General features: G+C 51.8%; 1 protein-coding gene and 1 non-coding gene across 5 annotated transcripts in view; both read right to left on the bottom strand.

The window, feature by feature from the left end:
* LOC107322036 overlaps nt 1–18,160 on the bottom strand; it is a 43,117-nt gene extending 24,957 nt beyond the window's left edge. Inside the window, exons 1-3 of one of the 4 annotated variants that reach the window (XR_001558761.2) lie at nt 18,104–18,160; nt 11,215–11,394; nt 10,180–10,336 (exon numbers count right to left, since the gene is read on the bottom strand). Coding sequence is in view for 1 of the 4 variants with exons in the window: in XM_015879630.2 (XP_015735116.1) it covers nt 8,505–9,479 (975 nt within the window). In the remaining 3 variants the exon portion in view is untranslated. The other 3 variants (XR_004309256.1, XR_001558762.2, XM_015879630.2) reach the window with 3 other exon arrangements.
* Nucleotides 16,840–16,911, bottom strand: TRNAT-CGU. Its single transcript has one exon. It is a non-coding gene; the product is annotated as a tRNA-Thr (tRNA).
* Nucleotides 18,161–18,475: the final 315 nt, after the last annotated feature.

The raw sequence follows: 18,475 nt of genomic DNA on the forward strand, positions 1-18,475 counted from the left end.
CACAAACATTTTCATCTAGTTCAACTAGATGATCTTGGTGATCTTTCCCAACCATAATTTATAATATTTTATATCTGAGAAGTGTCCTCAAAAGAAATATGAAGCACATTATCAGAACTGCTGCACCGCTAGCAGCACTCATCTCATGGAAGAACTTAGCCATAAAACACACATCCGCTATGGGTGGCCACATAAAGTCACGTTTCATTGCTGCAGTGTACACAGTACTGGCCATGTTCCTCACTGTGCTTAGCCTTTCCTAGGAAGGTGGACTATTCCTAGTTCATCACAACTCCTGGGAGATCAGACTGTCTCCAGCCCCCAGGAAGGAGCAAGCAGTGGAGCAGGGGAGCAGACAGCTCCTTTTCCTAAGGAACAACTGAGAGCCTCCTCAGTGGCCAAGGAAACCACTGCAAAGAGATATGGAGGGGTGGACAAGAGCTGTATCTCAAGGCAGGTGTGTGAGTGCCAGCTGGAGCAGCCCTGCAACAGGGAACACCATGCCCATGTTCCACCCCATAAAACCATTTAACACTGACCAGACAGGAGATTCCAATTAAAGCACAGCAGGTGCAAATCGACTTCCAACCAGCAATGGAGAGCGCAGGAGGTTTGATTACAGAAGAGGCACTTGTCTCTAAGGGAGGTCTCCTTTGAGAAAGAGAACAGATACAAGTATTGATATACAGTCTTCCACAGGGGGGAAAAAGTGCATCATTAGGGAACCCCCTTCTAAGCTGTAATGCTGCTCTGGGAGAATTTACATGACCTGCTCTCTCATTTCAGCTTTACTTCACAATGTTAAACTTCAAAATGCTTTCCTACAGATAGCTGGATACACCGGGAATACTCTGGTTTTGAGTCCAACCCTGTGTTTGCAGAAGCCTCCTTAGAGCAGTAACAGGACCTTCCTCCTCATTTGCTACATTCCTTTAATTCAGCTGGACAGGACTTGGCAACACAAAGCTGAGCTCGTGTTCTTAACATCACTGATGTTAAGAGCAGGTTAAAGAAACTCAAATTCACTTGCCACAGACTAGAAAGCCACAGCACCATCCAGAAAAGCAGGACTGCACCATTTGGTGCCTGCTGAGTGCTACAAGCACACCTTGCTGGCGGAGCAGCTTCAGAAACACAAGTTTTAGGGTCTTTTCCATGGACAGCCTGAGGCTGGTATTTTCCCTTAGGCCCCCCCATTTCTGGAAGCTGGATTGGGATATATCCCATTTCTTAACTAAGAATGGAGGACCAACTAAGGTCCTCCATTCTACATGTATTTACTCAAGAAGATGATGGAGGAGAGGAAGAGCGTATCACTGCCCCGCAGCAGCCTGTGCAACACCAGCTCTGGTGCCTAACAAAGGTGGGCAGCGAGTTACAATGTATTTCTATTTGTAAAATGCACTTTGAAGTTCAAAAAGGGCTAAAGTTCAAAAAGTTGCAGACTTTGCAAAGGCTCATTTCTGCACACACTGCTGTGAGATGATGAAAGCACTCATGGCTGCTCATCCACAATCACTGCCAGCACCAAACTGACGCAGCACGGGGCAAACCCTGCTGGGGCACACACAGCTCCCAGGAGATGTTTCAGGGCGAACCTGCTGTGCCTTTGGAGATCTGCACACTCAAACAGCCACCAATCCCAATTTATGTTATAAGTTTAAATTCCTATCAGATGTTTTGAAACTAAACTGCAGTTTGTGGAGGGTTTTTTTTTGGTCTTTTTTTAAGGCAGTAATGCCTTGAACTATAAAGACATCCAAAACTTTATGTAACGACCATTACATAACACCTCAAACTGGCTCTTAAGCGTTTTCCTTACTCTTTGGAGTTCATACACTTTTATTTGGGGCATGTGAGACAACGAGTTATACAAGTGCAGTTACTCACATGGGCCACGTTTGGAGGGAGAAGAGCTCACTCCGGTGGAAATCTTAAAGGGAAAGGTAAAGAAGTTTGCAAGACACGGGAAAAGCATTCTCTCATTGAGTCTCACTGCTCTGAATGGTTGGTTACAGAGACTGAGAACCCAGGAAGGGCAGAGATAGTGCTAGCTTTAAAGCCTGAACACATGCAGAGCCTCCAATGGCACACAGCATTAATGTCATAAATGTGTGTGAATGTTCTCATTCAGGCTGTGATTTACTCCCCAAGGAGATGCACAGCTAGCTGAAATATGCTACATGCAAACCAAACCCTTCCAATGAAGTGAGTGCAGTATGTGAATCCTGGAGCTAAATTTAACACAGCTAAGAAAAGAGCTCTCAGCATTGCAGCTAACGCTGCAGCTCACGCAGGCAGAGCTGTGCTGGAGTTCTCTCCTTTGATACACTGTTCTGGATGACGCTCCTGAAGCTCCTCACTAACTCAGATTTAACAATTTCAGGTTGATTTATTCAGCTGAATTTTGTTCTCGGTGCCACTGTTTCAAAGCCAAGTCAATCTAAGTTGCTTTTAAAATGCAGACTCAAACTGGTTTGGGGCACATGTAACTCCTGTGAAACAGACACTCCCAATATATTAAAATGCCTTCGACTGTATTGCTGAATAATCCACAACACCCAAAAAAACCCTGCTGTATACCATAAATATCTGATTACATTTTTCCAGTCACTGCATTATTTGCTTGGTTTTATGGTCAAAGGCAAATTAAACCGGACTGGGCAAGCTCAGTCGTGATTAAGCTCCTTCCTCGCTGCTTCTTGCTCTGCAGAACGGCTGTGTTTGCATAGGAATATTCTCCTCCTCCAGAAACATTTCTTTCAAAATTAACAAATGAAGTCCCAATTATACAAAATATCCTTGTAGTCAAAGCAGATTTTGCAATTTAAAACATTTTAAATGCAACCGAGACTTTGGATCTACTTTTATAAGTACCCTTCAGGTGTAAAATACACCCACAACAGTGCGACTGAGGAACTTCTATCTTCCATAAAGTAACAAAACAGCACAAATAGTTTAAAACCTAGCACGTTTTAACTGCATTCAAATCCTTCCTTATGAAACCATCTCTCTTCTCATGCAATACTTTTCATGCAGATTCTGGCTCCAAACTCACAGATCAGTTTGCTACAACCCGTTCTGCAGTGCTGACTGCCCGCCGGGTCCCACTGCCCCCAGTTTGTTCATCTTTTGATCAGTATGAATTCCTGCCCAACTCTCAGCGTTTCACTCTATAAGCTCTTAATTCATTTTCCAGCGTTGGTAGGTTGTCGCTCGCTCCACCCTCTCAAATATCAGCAATCTGCTGCTCTTAAAGAGAGCTCCGTTTTGGGGAAATGTGATATTATTCCAGATGTTTCAGCTACGGCTGCTCTGCCCAACCCGGCCTGGTCAGCGCTCTGTCACAAAGCTCAGCATCAAACAACTTCTGGGTTTTATTTCTTAAACTCTGCGCTGCTGTATGGGAATGTAACCCTCCCAGCAGCAGGGCACGCTGAGCCCCGCGCAGCACAGAGCAACAGAGGTGCTCCTAAAGAGCTCTACATTTCTTCCCACAAGCACAAAAGCACAACTAACTTCAGCACATCACCAGGCCGGTGTCCATCAGCTTCTGCAAGCTGCTGCTTGAATTCAATGTTGGCGCTTCCAACCACATTTCTCACATTATTTAAGAGTTACCAGGCAAGGAGAGATTGCTGAATGAAAGCTGCCTGAGCAAGACTGCAGAAGCTTGGTGGGATGGGATGGCATACAGTTAAGGCAATGTTAATGAGTGGCAGAACTAGCAGGCATGGTCAAGACTCCAATCCCAGACCTGTAAGTGGTATCACTAATCTACACGATGCCACGCAATGTGAGCACACCACACGCTCATGTGGACTTGCAGGATGCTGGGGAAAACTTTCTGTCTGCAGAGGGGAAGAACAAAGGTTCATTGCTGCCACAGATGGGAAAAAGCCAACAACCTAAAGCTCCTGAGCTGACAGGGCACCAGGATCCATGTGAACACCAGGAAATCAATACAAGCCACAGCTACTGAGCAGTGCCCCAGAAATACTTGGATTATTTACTGCCAAAACAATATGCCATTAACCTGCAGCCCATCAGGTAGGCAGGGAAGCAGAAGCTGTTGCTGGACCAGCATCACCCCTGGATCATTTCCTACAGCCTCATCATTCCTTCTCCACACTGTTGCTGGCTCACAGTAGGCTTCATGCAAACATACACACTGGTGATGGGATTTCAGAGTGCTGCTCTGCCCCCAGCAAAGATGGGGCACACAGTGTCCCACACTGACACTCCCCTCTCTGAGATCCAAGCAGCTGTAATCCCCCTATCAGTACCACCATGTGCACACACACTCTTTTCACTCCCTCTCCTAAAGCAACTGAACCCAGGCAGAAAGGTGAAACCTCTCTACCAAGCAAAAATAAGACCTGGCAAAGGGAGACAACATTGTGCTGAAGCCACACAGATGCCACTCATCTCTGTCCCTTACAGGGATGGCACATGGACTGCAGGAAGCAGCTGAAGCCTCAAAGGCTGTGCCCTGGAGACACTCCTGATTCTCCTCTCCCTTTTGGGACATCACTTTTGGGTCCCCAGGAAGGGAAGTGATGAAGCCAGCAGAGCTGGAAGGCTTTTCTCAAGCAGGCCAGCAGTAGGAAGGGAAAAGTGCACTCCCTCCAGCTGGCTTGCCCCTGCATGAGAAAGGATTGGCCTGCAGCAGGGCTGGCACAGAACACGTGGCTTTGCCATCTGAAGGCAGTGCCAATAACCGGGGGAAAGGAGAGGTCTGCGAGGTGGTGCTTCAGGCCTACAGAAGTCTGTGCACTCAGTGTGCAGGGCTGTAACACTCAGCCAGGCTTCTGCAAAAGCTCAGACCAAACAACAGGGCTGATAGCAGGCACAGCCTCCATCTAACCTTCCCTCCTTGATCACATAAACCTGTAATGTAGATACTGCACTTGCCATGCTCAGTGCCCTTCTGCAACTCTAAATACAACCCTGGCTTGAAGGTCTCTATCTGCAAACATAGAGGACCAGCGGTTCCTAAATCACAGACAAACATTTAATTTCTTTTGGTCCGATTCAATGAATATCCTGCACGAACCCCACCCCTCTGCCCAACAACTCAGGCCCTTAATGCCCAGACAGTTTTCTTTCAGGCCTTATCGCAGATAAAATATGGCCCCTTTTTTGTTGAAGGAGTAGGACTTGCCAAATATTTACCAACTCTTTCAGCAGGCTGAAAATGTCACTCTTGCAGTGTAATAAACTTCCCCAGAAAGGCCCTGATAAATAGAGAGCCTTGCTGTACTGCCCAGAACTAGTTTATTGTGGCTTAAGAATTGCCAAGTCTGACGGATGAAGAAAGCACATTTGTACACACAGAAACATTAGCAAGAGAGGCATAAAGTTTAGAAGTGAAAATAAAACAAAGCCCCATTATTATTAACTGGGGTGTGGGGGGGAAATAATAGAGCCTGCATCCCAGAGAGCAAAGCACGTTACTGAAAGCTCCGGAGCTAAAAGCAGTAATTTAAGAGCTTGTCCACAACTTGCAGCAGAAGCTCAAATCATCTTATTTAGCATTTGGAAAGTGCTAAAGCGTGGCCTACCCCCAGTCCAGCCTTCGGAGCAATACTATGCAAAAATAAAATAGGATAGTTTTGCTTTGTAATCTGACCCACAAAAAGTCATTTGGGGCATGAGGGAATGCTCTCCTCTCCTCCAGCCTGAGCTTTAATTCAGAGGGAATGTTTAAACTGAACAGTGTAAAACAGATGCTGAGAAATACATCCGCGTGGCACTGCGTGTTCTTTGGGGCACAAACAGAAGTTGGGGAGCGCTTATCGATGTGGCACGTATGGCTACAATAGCTGCAAACAGCGCAAATGAGGGGAGACAAAATACATTCTAAGTATCAGAAAGTCCATCAGCAGAGTTCCAGCAGCCACGAACAACTGCATCCATGTTAGCTCAAATGGATGAACATTGCTGGGACAAAAATGTGTCCTTTCACCTTGGCAAATGCCATTACAAGAAACTGCAGATTTCCAGAGGCAACTAAGGAGGCAGAAGCTCAAACAAACAGATTTAACACATCTCAGTGTTGGCACTGAGCTCTATGAGCACCACGCTCTGACTGGACCTTGAATGAAGGACCCAAACCAAAAGACAGCACCTCAGTAACGCTGCACAGCGCTCCAGCACAGGGCTCTGGGGGCCGAACTTGCCTGCTTGAATGCAGGAAGAAAACAATTACTGCTGGAAAAAAATATCCAGATTATGCTAAGTCTGGCAAAAGCCAAACCCAGCCGCTTACCCGGCTTTCCAGAGCAAACCACAATTAAGAAAGATTCCTATGAAAGAGAAAACTCCGGTTCAGCCCACCAGTACACAGCCCGGGCAGCAACACCAACAGCCGCGGCAGCAATCACTGCTGGGCAGCGATACCTGAGAAGCTGCACAAGAAGTTGCAAGGAGAGTGCTAAGGAGGCACAGAAACCTTCCCCCTGCTCCCCCCCTTTCACACCATCAGCTTTTAATGTTAACGATAGGGCTCCGCGTGCTCTAAGTATTTTTACACCATGCTTGCCGTCCCGTAGCTCCCTCGTTCCAGGGCGGATGATTAGAATCAGATTTCTGTGATTTCACTGCAGATTAATTTCGTTAAGAGCTGAAGATCCGCGGGGAGGAAGGGCTGCGAGCAGGGCACCCCTGGCAGCGTCCTCTCCAAAGAGGGTAGCAGAATTTCTGCCTTTGCTCTGGACTTTCACATACTTTTTCTTTTTGTGGCTGCTAGGGTGAGATCTCTGGATAAATGGGTGTATGGGGATAAGAAACGTGCAAAAATAAATCCCTTCAAGTTCTGCTTTCAAAGAAAACTCCCAGTCAGCACCAAGAGGAGAACGGGCCCAAGGCAGCCCCGTGCCCACAGCCGAGGGCAGCTGTGACACTGTGCACAGATCAGTGCTTTACACCCATCCATGTGCACAGACACACGTCAGAGGGACGGCTATTAATACACCTTGGATGTGCTGTGCTGGATACAGAGGGCTGAGCGAAAATGGAAAAAAAGCCAAGCGGTGCTCTCTGATTCCATTTTCAAACTGCTACTAACTGCAAAACACAAAGTGAATGCTTTGATGGCTAAAGCCTGCAGAAACCAGCACCGAAACTGGGGTTTGTTTGCAAAACTCACAGAGGATCTGAGCGACAAAGTTGTGTTGGTGTCTGTGCACACTGAGGGCAGCAATGCACCAAAGAAATCATTACGTTCAAAACCTTCCTGCGTGTTTTCTGAGCCACCCCATCGTCCATTTGCTTTTATAGAACGTGGCCACGAGAACCCTGCTGCCAGCTGGCCTGCCTCCTAATTCTAGAGCACTGTTCTCGACTTGACAAGAGAGAAGGGAAGACATCTATGACAAACAAGCAACCATGGGGAGTCACGAAATAATTCTAATCTAAGAACCTAAAATGTAGCACAACATAATGCAGAAGGACACGGGAGCGATAAATACGTGCTAGAGGAGCAAACAGCCATCCCCACACATATCCCCACACATGGCATTATGTGAGCATGGCGCCCGAAAAGGAGCATAAACCAACATCCACAGAGCGTGCAGAATCAAAACCAAAGGCAAATAATAATGAGCACCTGATGGGCAGGGGGGAAAAAGCAGTGACATAAACGCGAGGAGCAGCGGAGCCAGGCCGCTCCGTGCGTGTGTGACTACATCTAATAAAAGGGGAAAAAAAGGGGGAAAAAGGGGAAAACAAAAAAGAGACGAAATGAAGAAAACAGACGCGTTGTCTGAAAGTGAAAGCGGTGAGGAAGGCCGCCCTCACTGCACGGCGTCCCGCACGACCACCGACGGCACCGACCCGACGCGAAGGGCTCGACCCTCCCGGCGCTGGAAGGAACGCGACGCACTTACACTCCGCAGAGAACGAACTCGGTCCCATCGCTCCGGCCCGCGGGGAGCCGGGAACGGGAAGGCGGCGGCTGAGGCCGGGTCCCGGGGGCGGCGGCCCCAACCGCTCCGTCTTCGCCCGCTGCGAGCCCGGCAGGTCCTGGGAGCCGAGAACTGGGACTTTGTAGGCCAGTTGAAGACACGAACCTCTCATCTCGCCCGCAAAGACCCAGCCCTCAGCTCGCCCGATCGGGCACGGATCGCGATTTTTTTTTATTGAACTAGCTTTTAATTCCCTTCTCCGGCCGGTGTCTATCGCGAGCGCCGAGCCCCGGCCCCCGCCCCGCGGCCACGGGGGACCCCCCGGCAGCAGCAGCCACCGCCCCGGTCCGAGGCAGAGCCCCGCGCCGCCCCCCTCCCCCATTGCCGGCTCCCCGCAGCCCGGGCCGGGCCCGCAACGCGCCGTGACTCGGCACCGCACAGACCGGGGAACTTCGTGCGCGGAGAGCAAAAAACGCCGCGAGCTTCCAACAGAGCAAAGAGCCCGAGCCCGACAATAGCCGGGGGAGACGGAGCGGGGGAACGGGCCGAGGAGACCCCCGGCCTCCTCCCCTTCCCCGGGGCCGCCGGTCCGCGGGGTTACGGCCGGGAAGGGCTCGGGATCGGCTCAAGTCCGTGCGGAGAAGCTGCGGGCGACCGCGGGCCCCGACCGCTCGCGGGCGGATACTGAAGCTGGTATCGATCGCATCGAGATTTGTTTTCCATCCTTCCTCTTTGCCCTCGCAAAAGGCAAAAGAAACAAATAATCACATCGTTGCCACCAGGGACGTTGCAACATTTCTGTCGGCTTCCCAGGCGCTGCGCTCGCCCCAGCGTGATTTCAAAGTCCCGACCCAACACGCAGCAGCAGCAGGGCAAGGGGGAGGAAAAAAGAAGAAAAAAAAAAAGGAAAATACCAAAGAGCCCAAAGCAGCCATGTAAAAAGAGAAGGGAAAATAACGGCGACGAAACACCCAAAAACATCAAACCAGAAAGAGACGAGCTGCTCCGTGCAACGTGACGGCGCGGTCCCGACGCGGCGCAGTTTCCGTCCGGCTGCAGCCACATCCCTCGAAAGTTTGTTTGTTCCACGTGTTGCGGCCGCGGCCCGGTTGTGTCGGCCCGGCCCCGCACACCGGGGCGGCACAGGGGGCAGCTCCGCCGCTCCCCGCTCCGTTTAAGGAAGCGGGCGGTCCCCACCCCTGAGCCGGGCAGCTCCCGCTGCAAACCCGGCTCGGTGAATTTGGAGGCTCTTCCCATGCTGCCCCCTCTCCACCCCCCGCCCTCCCCGCTGCTCCGCCGGCCCATCCGGCCCCGCACGCGGCAGGAAGGGACCGTCTCTATTCCCGGCCGCCCCGCAGCCGCCCCGCGCTGCTCCCGGTGTTGTTGCTCCGGGGCAGCCGAGTCCAGCCGAGCCGCGCCGCTCCGACCTGCGCGCCCCGCGGCCCACGGAGGGCGGACGGTGCCCCCTGGCGGCCGCTCGATGCCCGGAGCGACGCCGCTCCAGCCCCGCACCCGGCAGCCCCTAAACCCTGCGGAGGGAGGAACCGCACGGAGGGTCGCGATGGGCAGCATCTCATTACACGCAGTGCCCGCACGCAGCTGCTCGCTCTGCCTGCCCCGTACGCGTCCCTACGTGCTCAGCCTTCCCTTCTCCCCATGTAAACGTGCTGTTTGCTGCTGCGATGTCAGAGGACACGCAGGACACGCTCTGCCCTCCCGTACCGGCACCTTTCCACTTCCACTCGGTACAGCTGGGTGCTGCACTGCTGGGAAAACCTGAGCACGGCTGCACCACGTGTACAACCTATTGCTGCGAGGCCTCTGGAAAGCCACAGCCACATACACACACATCTTATAAAGTACTGTAAGAAAGTAGTGCAAGGCCTGCAGTAATGTAAGGCCCAGTCAGAAGGGTCACTTGAAACACCACGAGAAAAGACAACAACCTTCCTTCCTGCACATGAATCTTAAAGTTATTCCTCTGCACAACCTCACCTGCCTTGTGTGGTTGAGCTTAGAGTCACTTTGGAATGATGCCTTTACACACTCTGCATGTTAAGCCACACATGAGCCCTGCCTGCAGCTCCCAGGGGCTGCCAGTTTCTGCACCCCACGTTAATCCAATGCTGCTGATCCTCCCACTGACACAGTGAGGAAAAGGGGACAAAGCTCACACACACTGCAGAACACTCCGGCTCCTACACATGACTGTGCCCACAGACACTTTATGACAGCAAAGCAGTGAGATACAAAGATAGAGGACGTAACTTACTATTTCTGCGAGCTGTCAGCAATCACGGTGATGTGCACGGAAGATCACAGCAGGAACAGCTCCATCGAGTTGAGCAGCACAGCTCCAGGGATGATGAGCTCACAGAACAGAATGGAAATCCCAGAACACGAGAACGCTTTCATCACCTCTTCTGTACCTGGTAGGAAAACATCAGCTGAGTGAGAAGCTCCAAACTGGGCTCCAGGAGCTGAAGCTGACACAAATCACAGCCTGCACCCACAGCTCTCATCTCTCAAACGTTTGGGTTCAGCAGAACAGAGATGTGCATCCCTGGTGTCCGTGCAGAACTTCTTCCTGCATCCACACACACACACACACACCACAGCCACGTGTCTGCAGGCTGCACCAGGAGCCTCTGCGTGCTCAGAGCTTTGGCAGCAGCACTATTATGGCTGTGGCAAGTGACCGCCTGCCTTGTGTGGGCAGAATGGGATGAAGAGAACTTGAACTGGTCTGTACTGTAACTGCTACGCTCGACCAACGCTGCAAAGTCATCCTTTGCACAGAAGGAAGTGTTCCTTGGCCGGAAGCCTGATGAACATTTAGAGCCAAGGAACACGTTGCTTAAAAGCAATAGGAGAATGCAAAGTGAATCACGGGAAAAAAAAAGGTTTGAAAGAGAGGAGCTGTATGAGGACTTTGTGAATGAGATTTACTAAAGGAAGGTACGGAAATGATACGCTGTTATCATCTGGAATAATGATGCTCAGGAATTAGTTCTGAGCGGTGCTCAGTGAGCACTGGTAGAAATAAAGGCTTCCAAAAGCTGTGTGCAGGACATTCATGTTCACAGCCCTGTAAAGGGCTCAGGATGCTGCAGAAATCACTGTGGTTTAGAGAGAAAAGTCCTCAGCAGCCTTTAGGAATAAAGAGATTCATACTGCTGCAGAGGCTGCAGCTCACACACACCAACTACTGATTCTCACTTGGTGTTTTCACTACTCTTGCTCTTCAGCTGAACCAAAGAACCACTCATGACAACACCCAGCACGAAAATCATAGCAAGAGTCTCACCTCCATGTATGGAAGGACGAGTGTGAGCCAGGGAATGGAGACTCTTCCCAGCGCGGTGGATGGCACAGCTCCTCAGCTGGCTTCCAGACCAACTGTTTGATTTGCTATTTTCAGTAACCTCGTACAATGTTGCCTCTTGTCTTCCTCTTGTCACCACCAGTACTGGATGTCAAGCACGTCCTGTGAGATCAGGGTAAGACTTTCACACAACGCTTTGGCCCAGCAGGAAGCCTTGTCCTGTGAGACGCTGCTCAGCTGCTGACAGCCTGCTCCACTTCCACTGAGGATACTCCACTGAGCATTTCTACAAGACCCATAACCCAGCAGTAGCTTCTTTATGGGTCTTCACAAAGGCTTCACCACGTGGAAGGCTGATGTGCCACCTCTGAAGCCTGGAGAGAGCTGCTGCAACGTGCAGTGGGTGGGAGGTTGGGCTGCGCATCATTGCCTGGGACACAGACCCTGGGGATGCAGTTTGGTCCAGCTGAATACATGCATTAACCCAAGTCCTCCTTTCACAATCCTGCCTACACCCGTGCAATGCCTTTCTCTGCAAGCAGAGCCATTGATTTGTTAACTCTTCAGCATGTGGCACTAAGCAGCATGTGAGCAAGCACGGCTCGCAGCCAACAGTATTTCAGCATCACCCCTTGCTGAAGAAACTGGACCATCAAAGTAGTTGGATACTATGATTAGCACGAGAAATAACTGAAAGTCCACTGCAGGCACAGGATGAAACTTGCAGGCCATCACCTGAAAACATCAATCCTTGCTAGAGACCCAGAATCAGCCAGTTTTGTGTTTGTAATTAAACCAATAGCAAACTCATGATTGAAAACTCCTGAACCATTCGCACACAGCACACTGCAAGGACCAGGCCTGACCCACACACCCCTGCACAGCACCAGCAGCACATCGGGGCACGTGGGAAGCCCAGCCAACCCGAGTGGCATCTTGTGGGCTCTGCCCAGCTCTGAGCAGCCCCGTGTCACTGTAGAGCTGCAGCTCAGCTCACAGACCAGCACAGCTCACACTCCGTTTGCTGGCCAAGGCCCAGCCAGAGAACCCCAGGCCAGCTGTCAATACATGATGAATGTCCCACCAGAGAACGGGGCCTTCGTATTTAAAGCACGTGTGTCTGTGTGTCTGCAGGAGAGAGGAGAAAATCAAAGCACTAACGAGCTATGATTAAGCTCAGAAATAATGGTTTCCTGTTCAAACACAGAACTGTGTCTCTTCTTGGTACAACTACCTCATCCCCAATTGTGTCTATTAAAGACAATTACCACGGGAGACAGATATGTGCAGCCAGATGTGGTTATGTTATGCACAGCGCCATGTGCAGCTTGAATTCCTTGTGGCTGAACACGTTACATATATAAAAAAAAATGGTGTGTTTGTGCACAGAGGAGCAGCTGTCAATTGGGAAATCCCCTTAGCCTGCTTTAATCCTTCATTCCACAATCCCCAGGGATTAAACAAATGCACTAACATTATTTACTGTAACGCTCCCTCCATGGGGGGCTTCAGTCCATGAAATCCACTCCAGCATTTGCAAGTTTCAGTTGTGAAATATGCTGCCGGCGTTCTATATTTGGTAGCTTTGCAAGTACTCTTTAAGTTGGGCCCAGAGTGATGAAAGGACAGGAGTCAGGAATTCAGCTGCAGCAGAGGCTCGGCGTGGGAGCTCACTGCTCTCTGCAGGGCTCTCCAGGGGCACCCAGCATTGCAGCGACTGCTGAGAGGGGACAGTGCTTGTGGGACTATACCAGACACTTCCAAATGGAAGATGTTGCCATGGTACTAATCCTCCCACCATCTATACACAGAGGGTACAAAACGAGGTTTTTGAACCCAGTTCTGTCAGTAAAGCCTCACTTGCCTTCTGCTTTCCTTCTCCTGTGACGCGATACATGTTCGAACCTGGGTATGATACCCATCAAGTGAGTGACAAGGATTCCACCACTTCACAGCCCTCACACCCCCAGTAACGCTCTGCACAGTGCCACCATCCTGCTCTTGGGACCATTTGTGGCACCCAGCAGTGACGTTCAGCAGCAGCAGGCTGGGACTGCAGGAACCCTCTGACAGATCTGCAGCAGTAGCTGATTGTTCAGCCTCATTCTTGAGCTTCCCAAGTAAGTTTTTACAGCCACTGGAAAGACAGCAAACACTAAACCCTTTCCTTGGCCATCCTTGCCTTGAATTCATATACAGTTTGAATTCTTTAGTTTAGCTGCTTGTTTGAAACCAACACTCCTGTTTCAGTTATCACTGATACAACCAACCCAGCAGGCCACAGCCACACTGAGCATCACCCCCAAGAAGGCACAGCAGGGCAGGCTATGCCCCACCATCATCTCCAGGCCCATAGAACCATATTGTGCTGAATGCAAAGGAAATAAATCGCCATTCAAATACGAGGTCTAATAGTTTGGAAGCTGCATTAATCCAAGGTCTGACTGCTCCCATGGCACTGCATTTGCAAACAGACAATTTCATCAGCTCCAGTATAATTTTTTCCAGCCTACACCCAGCCACAGCAAAAACTGCACTCATGTCACTGCCCTTCGTCCTGCAGTCATCTCTCAGTGGTACATCAGTGGGTGCTCACAGAGACAGAACTCCAGTGCACAAACCTCACAGGGCTGGGCTCTGGGCCTGTGTTTCTTTCACACACTTTACAGCCAGGAGAGAATAAGGGAGAGGCACAGGGCTCCTGTGACCAGCAGATCTCCTGCTGCTGAGATGGGAGGAGAAATGAGATTGTAAATCTCCCATCCACTCCCCTTCCCTGCTCTTCTTTCCCCTGCATGACTGAAGCCTGGCTGAGACACACTGCCTGGAACATCAGCTGGTACCTGCTGACAGTCACTGCCAGCCAGCACCACTTCTTCCACTTGAATTCTGCTTTCACACATTCCCTGGTGGAACCGCAGCACCAAGCGCTGCAATGGCAGCCACTGCACTCCCCACCATGGGAGAAAGGACTGTGGGTGCCATAAAGCTCATTCACAAACCTGAGCTGCCACCACCACCATCACACTGCGCCTTACCCAGGGGCTGCACTCTGGTCTGGGTACACCCACACCTCACCATTAGCATCTAACAGCAGGCAGCAGCATCCTCAGCATCAAACCTCTGCCACTGCACAGATGCAATTCCCCAAATGGTTCCCAATGAAGGAACATCACAAGTTCTTCCCTCCCCACATCTCCATGGAAGGGGACACTGTAACCCAGAGCCTCCAACACAGAGCGAGGACGCTCAGTTTGCCTTTCCCACAGCTGCCATAAAACAGAGTTTTCAAAGGAAATAACAACATCAAAAAAGCTGAACAATTCCTTATTTCCTACACACTGTCATTACTTCTTTATATTACTGAATGCTGCAGCACTCAATGGATTTCTATTCGCAAACACCTACCTGCTCCTCCCGCAAAACAAATCGAGCCATTTCTGCTTCAGCCTTCGGCATGCAGACAAAAACATTTTTTATTCATCAGTGGTAAAAGGCTGCAGCCATTTGACTTTAAACACAGACATGCTTCTGGGCTCTCCTCCAGGAAGGCTGTGTCACCCAGGCTTCAGATCGATATGTTTGTCTGCAGAGTCACCCTCCTGATCTGTCATTTTTCATTCTGACACAAGAAATGCCTTTTGGTCAAACTTCAGCAGTCCATTAAATTCCAGGCAGGATGGAAACGGGACTCGCATTGCTGTGGCCGTGTGAAGATTTCCACAGTTTGGGCTTTATTTACTCAGAAGTTAATGTACCCAGCCACACATTTGCCACTCAGATAACGGCGCTGTGCTGGTTCTGCCTCACCCAAACCCACCACAGAGCTGCCAGCTGCCCCATGGAGGGACACCCAAAAAGCACAAGCACCAAGAAGGCGGCTCCATGTTTCCCAACTGCAGCCCCTGGGACAGCCCTGGCCATGCACCACAAGGTGCTCAAACAGCTCAGGAATGATCTCACCATATTCCTGAACCCAACACACAGCTCCCCCTGTGCTGCTAACGCTGCTTTTCAGTTACTGAAATCCGGGGAGGACACGACAGACACTCATGAGGGTCGCAAAGTGCTGTACATGTCATTATACTCCGAACAAAGAACACGGTGCTTTTAGTTCCCATTCACTTCTTGCTTCCCTAAAGCCAGCATTTCTGTCAGCCTCCCAAAAGTGCATAATAGAGTCAGAAAAGACCACTGCTAGGAGTGATTCATTTAACGCTTATTTTTAAGAGGAATTGCAAAGGGGTTGTGATGATGTCCGGGTTCTGAAGAAGCCCATTAGCCCATCAGCTCAGCAGGTTCCGTACCCAAACACAGCTCAAGATTTTCTAGCAGTGACACACACTTGAAGTACTTAATAAGAACACATTATGATTAACCATTAAAAGGAGCCTCATTTTAACCCTCATTTAATAGTGTCACATTCAGAAGGAGACACCTTGGTGGGTTTTTTTGAGCAAAATCAAAGATCCGAGAGGAACCCAAATGAGAGACCTGAACGTTTTGGTTTGTATTTGGTCAGGTTTCGTGTCCAAAACAAACAAGGCTCTCCTGCCCACACCGCCCCTCGGTGCAGCTACCATCAGTGCGTCATCATCTTGATTAAAGTTCACCGACCTTCAGGACATTAATTATTAAGTCAAAGCCCAGCTCAGATTTCCTTCCCACATAAGAAGGAGGGGACGGGGATTTGGGCAGTGGGAGGGCAGAGATCTGCCTCAACACAGCCCTGCAGTGCCAGGAGCTCCCATAGAACACAACAGTGCAGAGGTAGCACTGAGCAGAGCCCCAGCAGTGCCAGTGAGCACAGCAGGATCAGCTGAGAAGTGATGAGCAGGTGATATTATTTATCATTTAAGCTGGACTTTGCTCCCATGCAAGCTGATGCAAACTTGTTGGCTGAAATGGATCCCTGCTCCTTTTCATCCACTGGGGCCTGCTGACACACTGGATGCTGCTCCTGTCCAAGGTAACACAGGCCAAACACAACATGAGTGAGAGGTAACAGGGACACATCTGGATCCAGCTGCTCACAGCCTGAACTGCTGCAAGAAGTCACTGGGAACCTGCAGCCTTTACTGCTGAGCCAGGGCTGCGGGCAGCCCCCTCCAGGAGGCTCAGCTCAGCATCTGCCCTGATGTAACACAGCAGCCCATCCCTGCAATAAGCCCAGCACAACTTCCCAGGGGCGACACGCTGCCCTGAAAGCTTTATCTACTGGGAACTGTGCTTATAACGAAGCCTCCACCTGTTCCTTTCTGCACAGGTTATGATGCTCGTGCCCTACAACTGCTGCCTGTGAGGGACTGGGGAGCCTTGAAGGCGACAAAGTGGGATGCGCAGAGAACCCGGCATCGCTGCACGGGTGGGATCCAGGCGGGTGATTTGCTGCGCTCACACCGCCGCCCTCCGGCAAAACCTGGAGCTCTGCTCCTTTCTGCCTCCCCACGGACCGGGGCCGCTCCTCACACGTTCCCCGTTCCCCCCTCGCTGCTCCGCCGTCTCTGCGCTCACCCCGCCCCGGGGACACGCGGCGGAACAAAAAGCGGCCGCAAACCCGGCCCGAAGCGGCCCCACACGGCGGGGATGAACCGCGTTGCACTCGGCAGGCACGGACGGGGTTCGAACCCGCGATCTTCGGTTTACGAGACCGACGCCTTACCACTTGGCCACCGCGCCTGACGGGCTAGCAGCAGCCGCGAGCAGCCAGTGGAAGGCGGCGGCGTCCGGAACCGCGGGGAGCGGAACGGACAGAAACGGATCGGAACGGAATGGATCGGAATGGATCGGAATGGATCGGGGGGACAGGGGGGGTTTCCTCCGCTCCGAAAGCGCCTCCCGCGACTCCGCCTGCATTATCACACCCTACATCCACCCACCATCCTCTGTCAGAGCGCAGCGCTGTTTATCATTTCCGCAGTTATTCGTGTTCCCCCCCCCCGGGGCTCCCAGCTGCCGACCCTCAGGACGCCCGGCTGAGCCTCGGCTGCAGGCGGACGGTGTCACATCATCAGCCCCGCAGCGCAACGCGACCCCCCGGCACAGCGCCCCCTGCCGGCACAGCTGAGCCTGGATGGAGCCGAGTGCGATGCCGGCCTCGTGTCGGCAGGACGCGACCCGGGACAACGTTCGATGCACTGTGTGTGTGCTCCTGCCCCTTCCCTGCCTCCAAGAGCAGAACTGATGCTGAGCCATTAAAGCAGGGAGAGTCAGTGCCACAGTGTGTGGGTCAAGGGAGATTTAGAAGGAAGCAACACATCCCAGGAACCATCAGAGCCGTGAGCTTTGAGACTCACATGTTGAACGCTCACCTGCAGGGGTGAGATCAGTGTCTGATGCCACAAATGGTGGGTGTGCTCCCTTGGTGTGCACACAAGGTGCATTTTCTGTCTGCAGAGGTTCTCCTTGGCACCACCCGAGGTTCCAGGGGTCAGAGCTCTTGCAATCTAACTCCTGCTCTGCCTGAACTGCCCCCTGCTCTCAGGACCCCTTTCCTTTCTCCCTGTCCCCCAGAAGATAAGAGCAGGGTAAAAATCACCACGAGGAGCTCGGAGACCTCAGTCCCATTTGCACAACCGGGGCTGTGAGCTCTCAGCACAGAAGGGCAGCACTCAGAGCAGCTGATCCAGGCTGAGCCCCCGGCAGCGGGGTGTGATTTCTCATGATGAGAACCGTAACCCCTTGTTAGTGCAGCGCACACAAAGCCGGGCACACAGCACGGCCGCTCCGCACAGAACCTTCCAGAACTTCACCCGGCACCTCCACAGCCAGAGCCGCGCTGCGACCCCTTCCTTTACTCCAGCAGTTAAAGTAAAACCCGGAGATGGGGACGGCAGCTCAAAAAGGAGAAAGTTACAAAATGAAGCGTTACCTCAGTGTACTGGTCCAGAGGGCAGCGGGCTCCTGGTCCGAGGGGGGAGAACGTGCGGGGTCCTACAGGGGGTCGGGGCCCGGCCGATGTCCCTCCCTCCCTCCCTCCCTCCCGTAGCAGCGCAGCCCCCCACAGCTCCTATGGCCAAGGAGCAGCACGCGGAGCTCGCCCGTATCGCCGCAGGTGCCGGCCGCTGTGATCCGCAATCAGCCCGTGGCAGCTGGACACAGCCCCGTTAACTGCTCGCAGCTGCAACAGACCCGCTAAGAGCTCGAGCGCGACGCCTTCAAACGTACCGTGCAGAAATAGAGGGACTCGAGGCCGAGGGGGGGACGCGACACAACAGCCCCGTGTCAGGGACACCCCGTCCCC

The sequence above is a fragment of the Coturnix japonica genome, chromosome 18, assembly GCF_001577835.2.
Source record: "Coturnix japonica isolate 7356 chromosome 18, Coturnix japonica 2.1, whole genome shotgun sequence".
NCBI classification, from domain to species: Eukaryota; Metazoa; Chordata; class Aves; order Galliformes; family Phasianidae; genus Coturnix; species Coturnix japonica.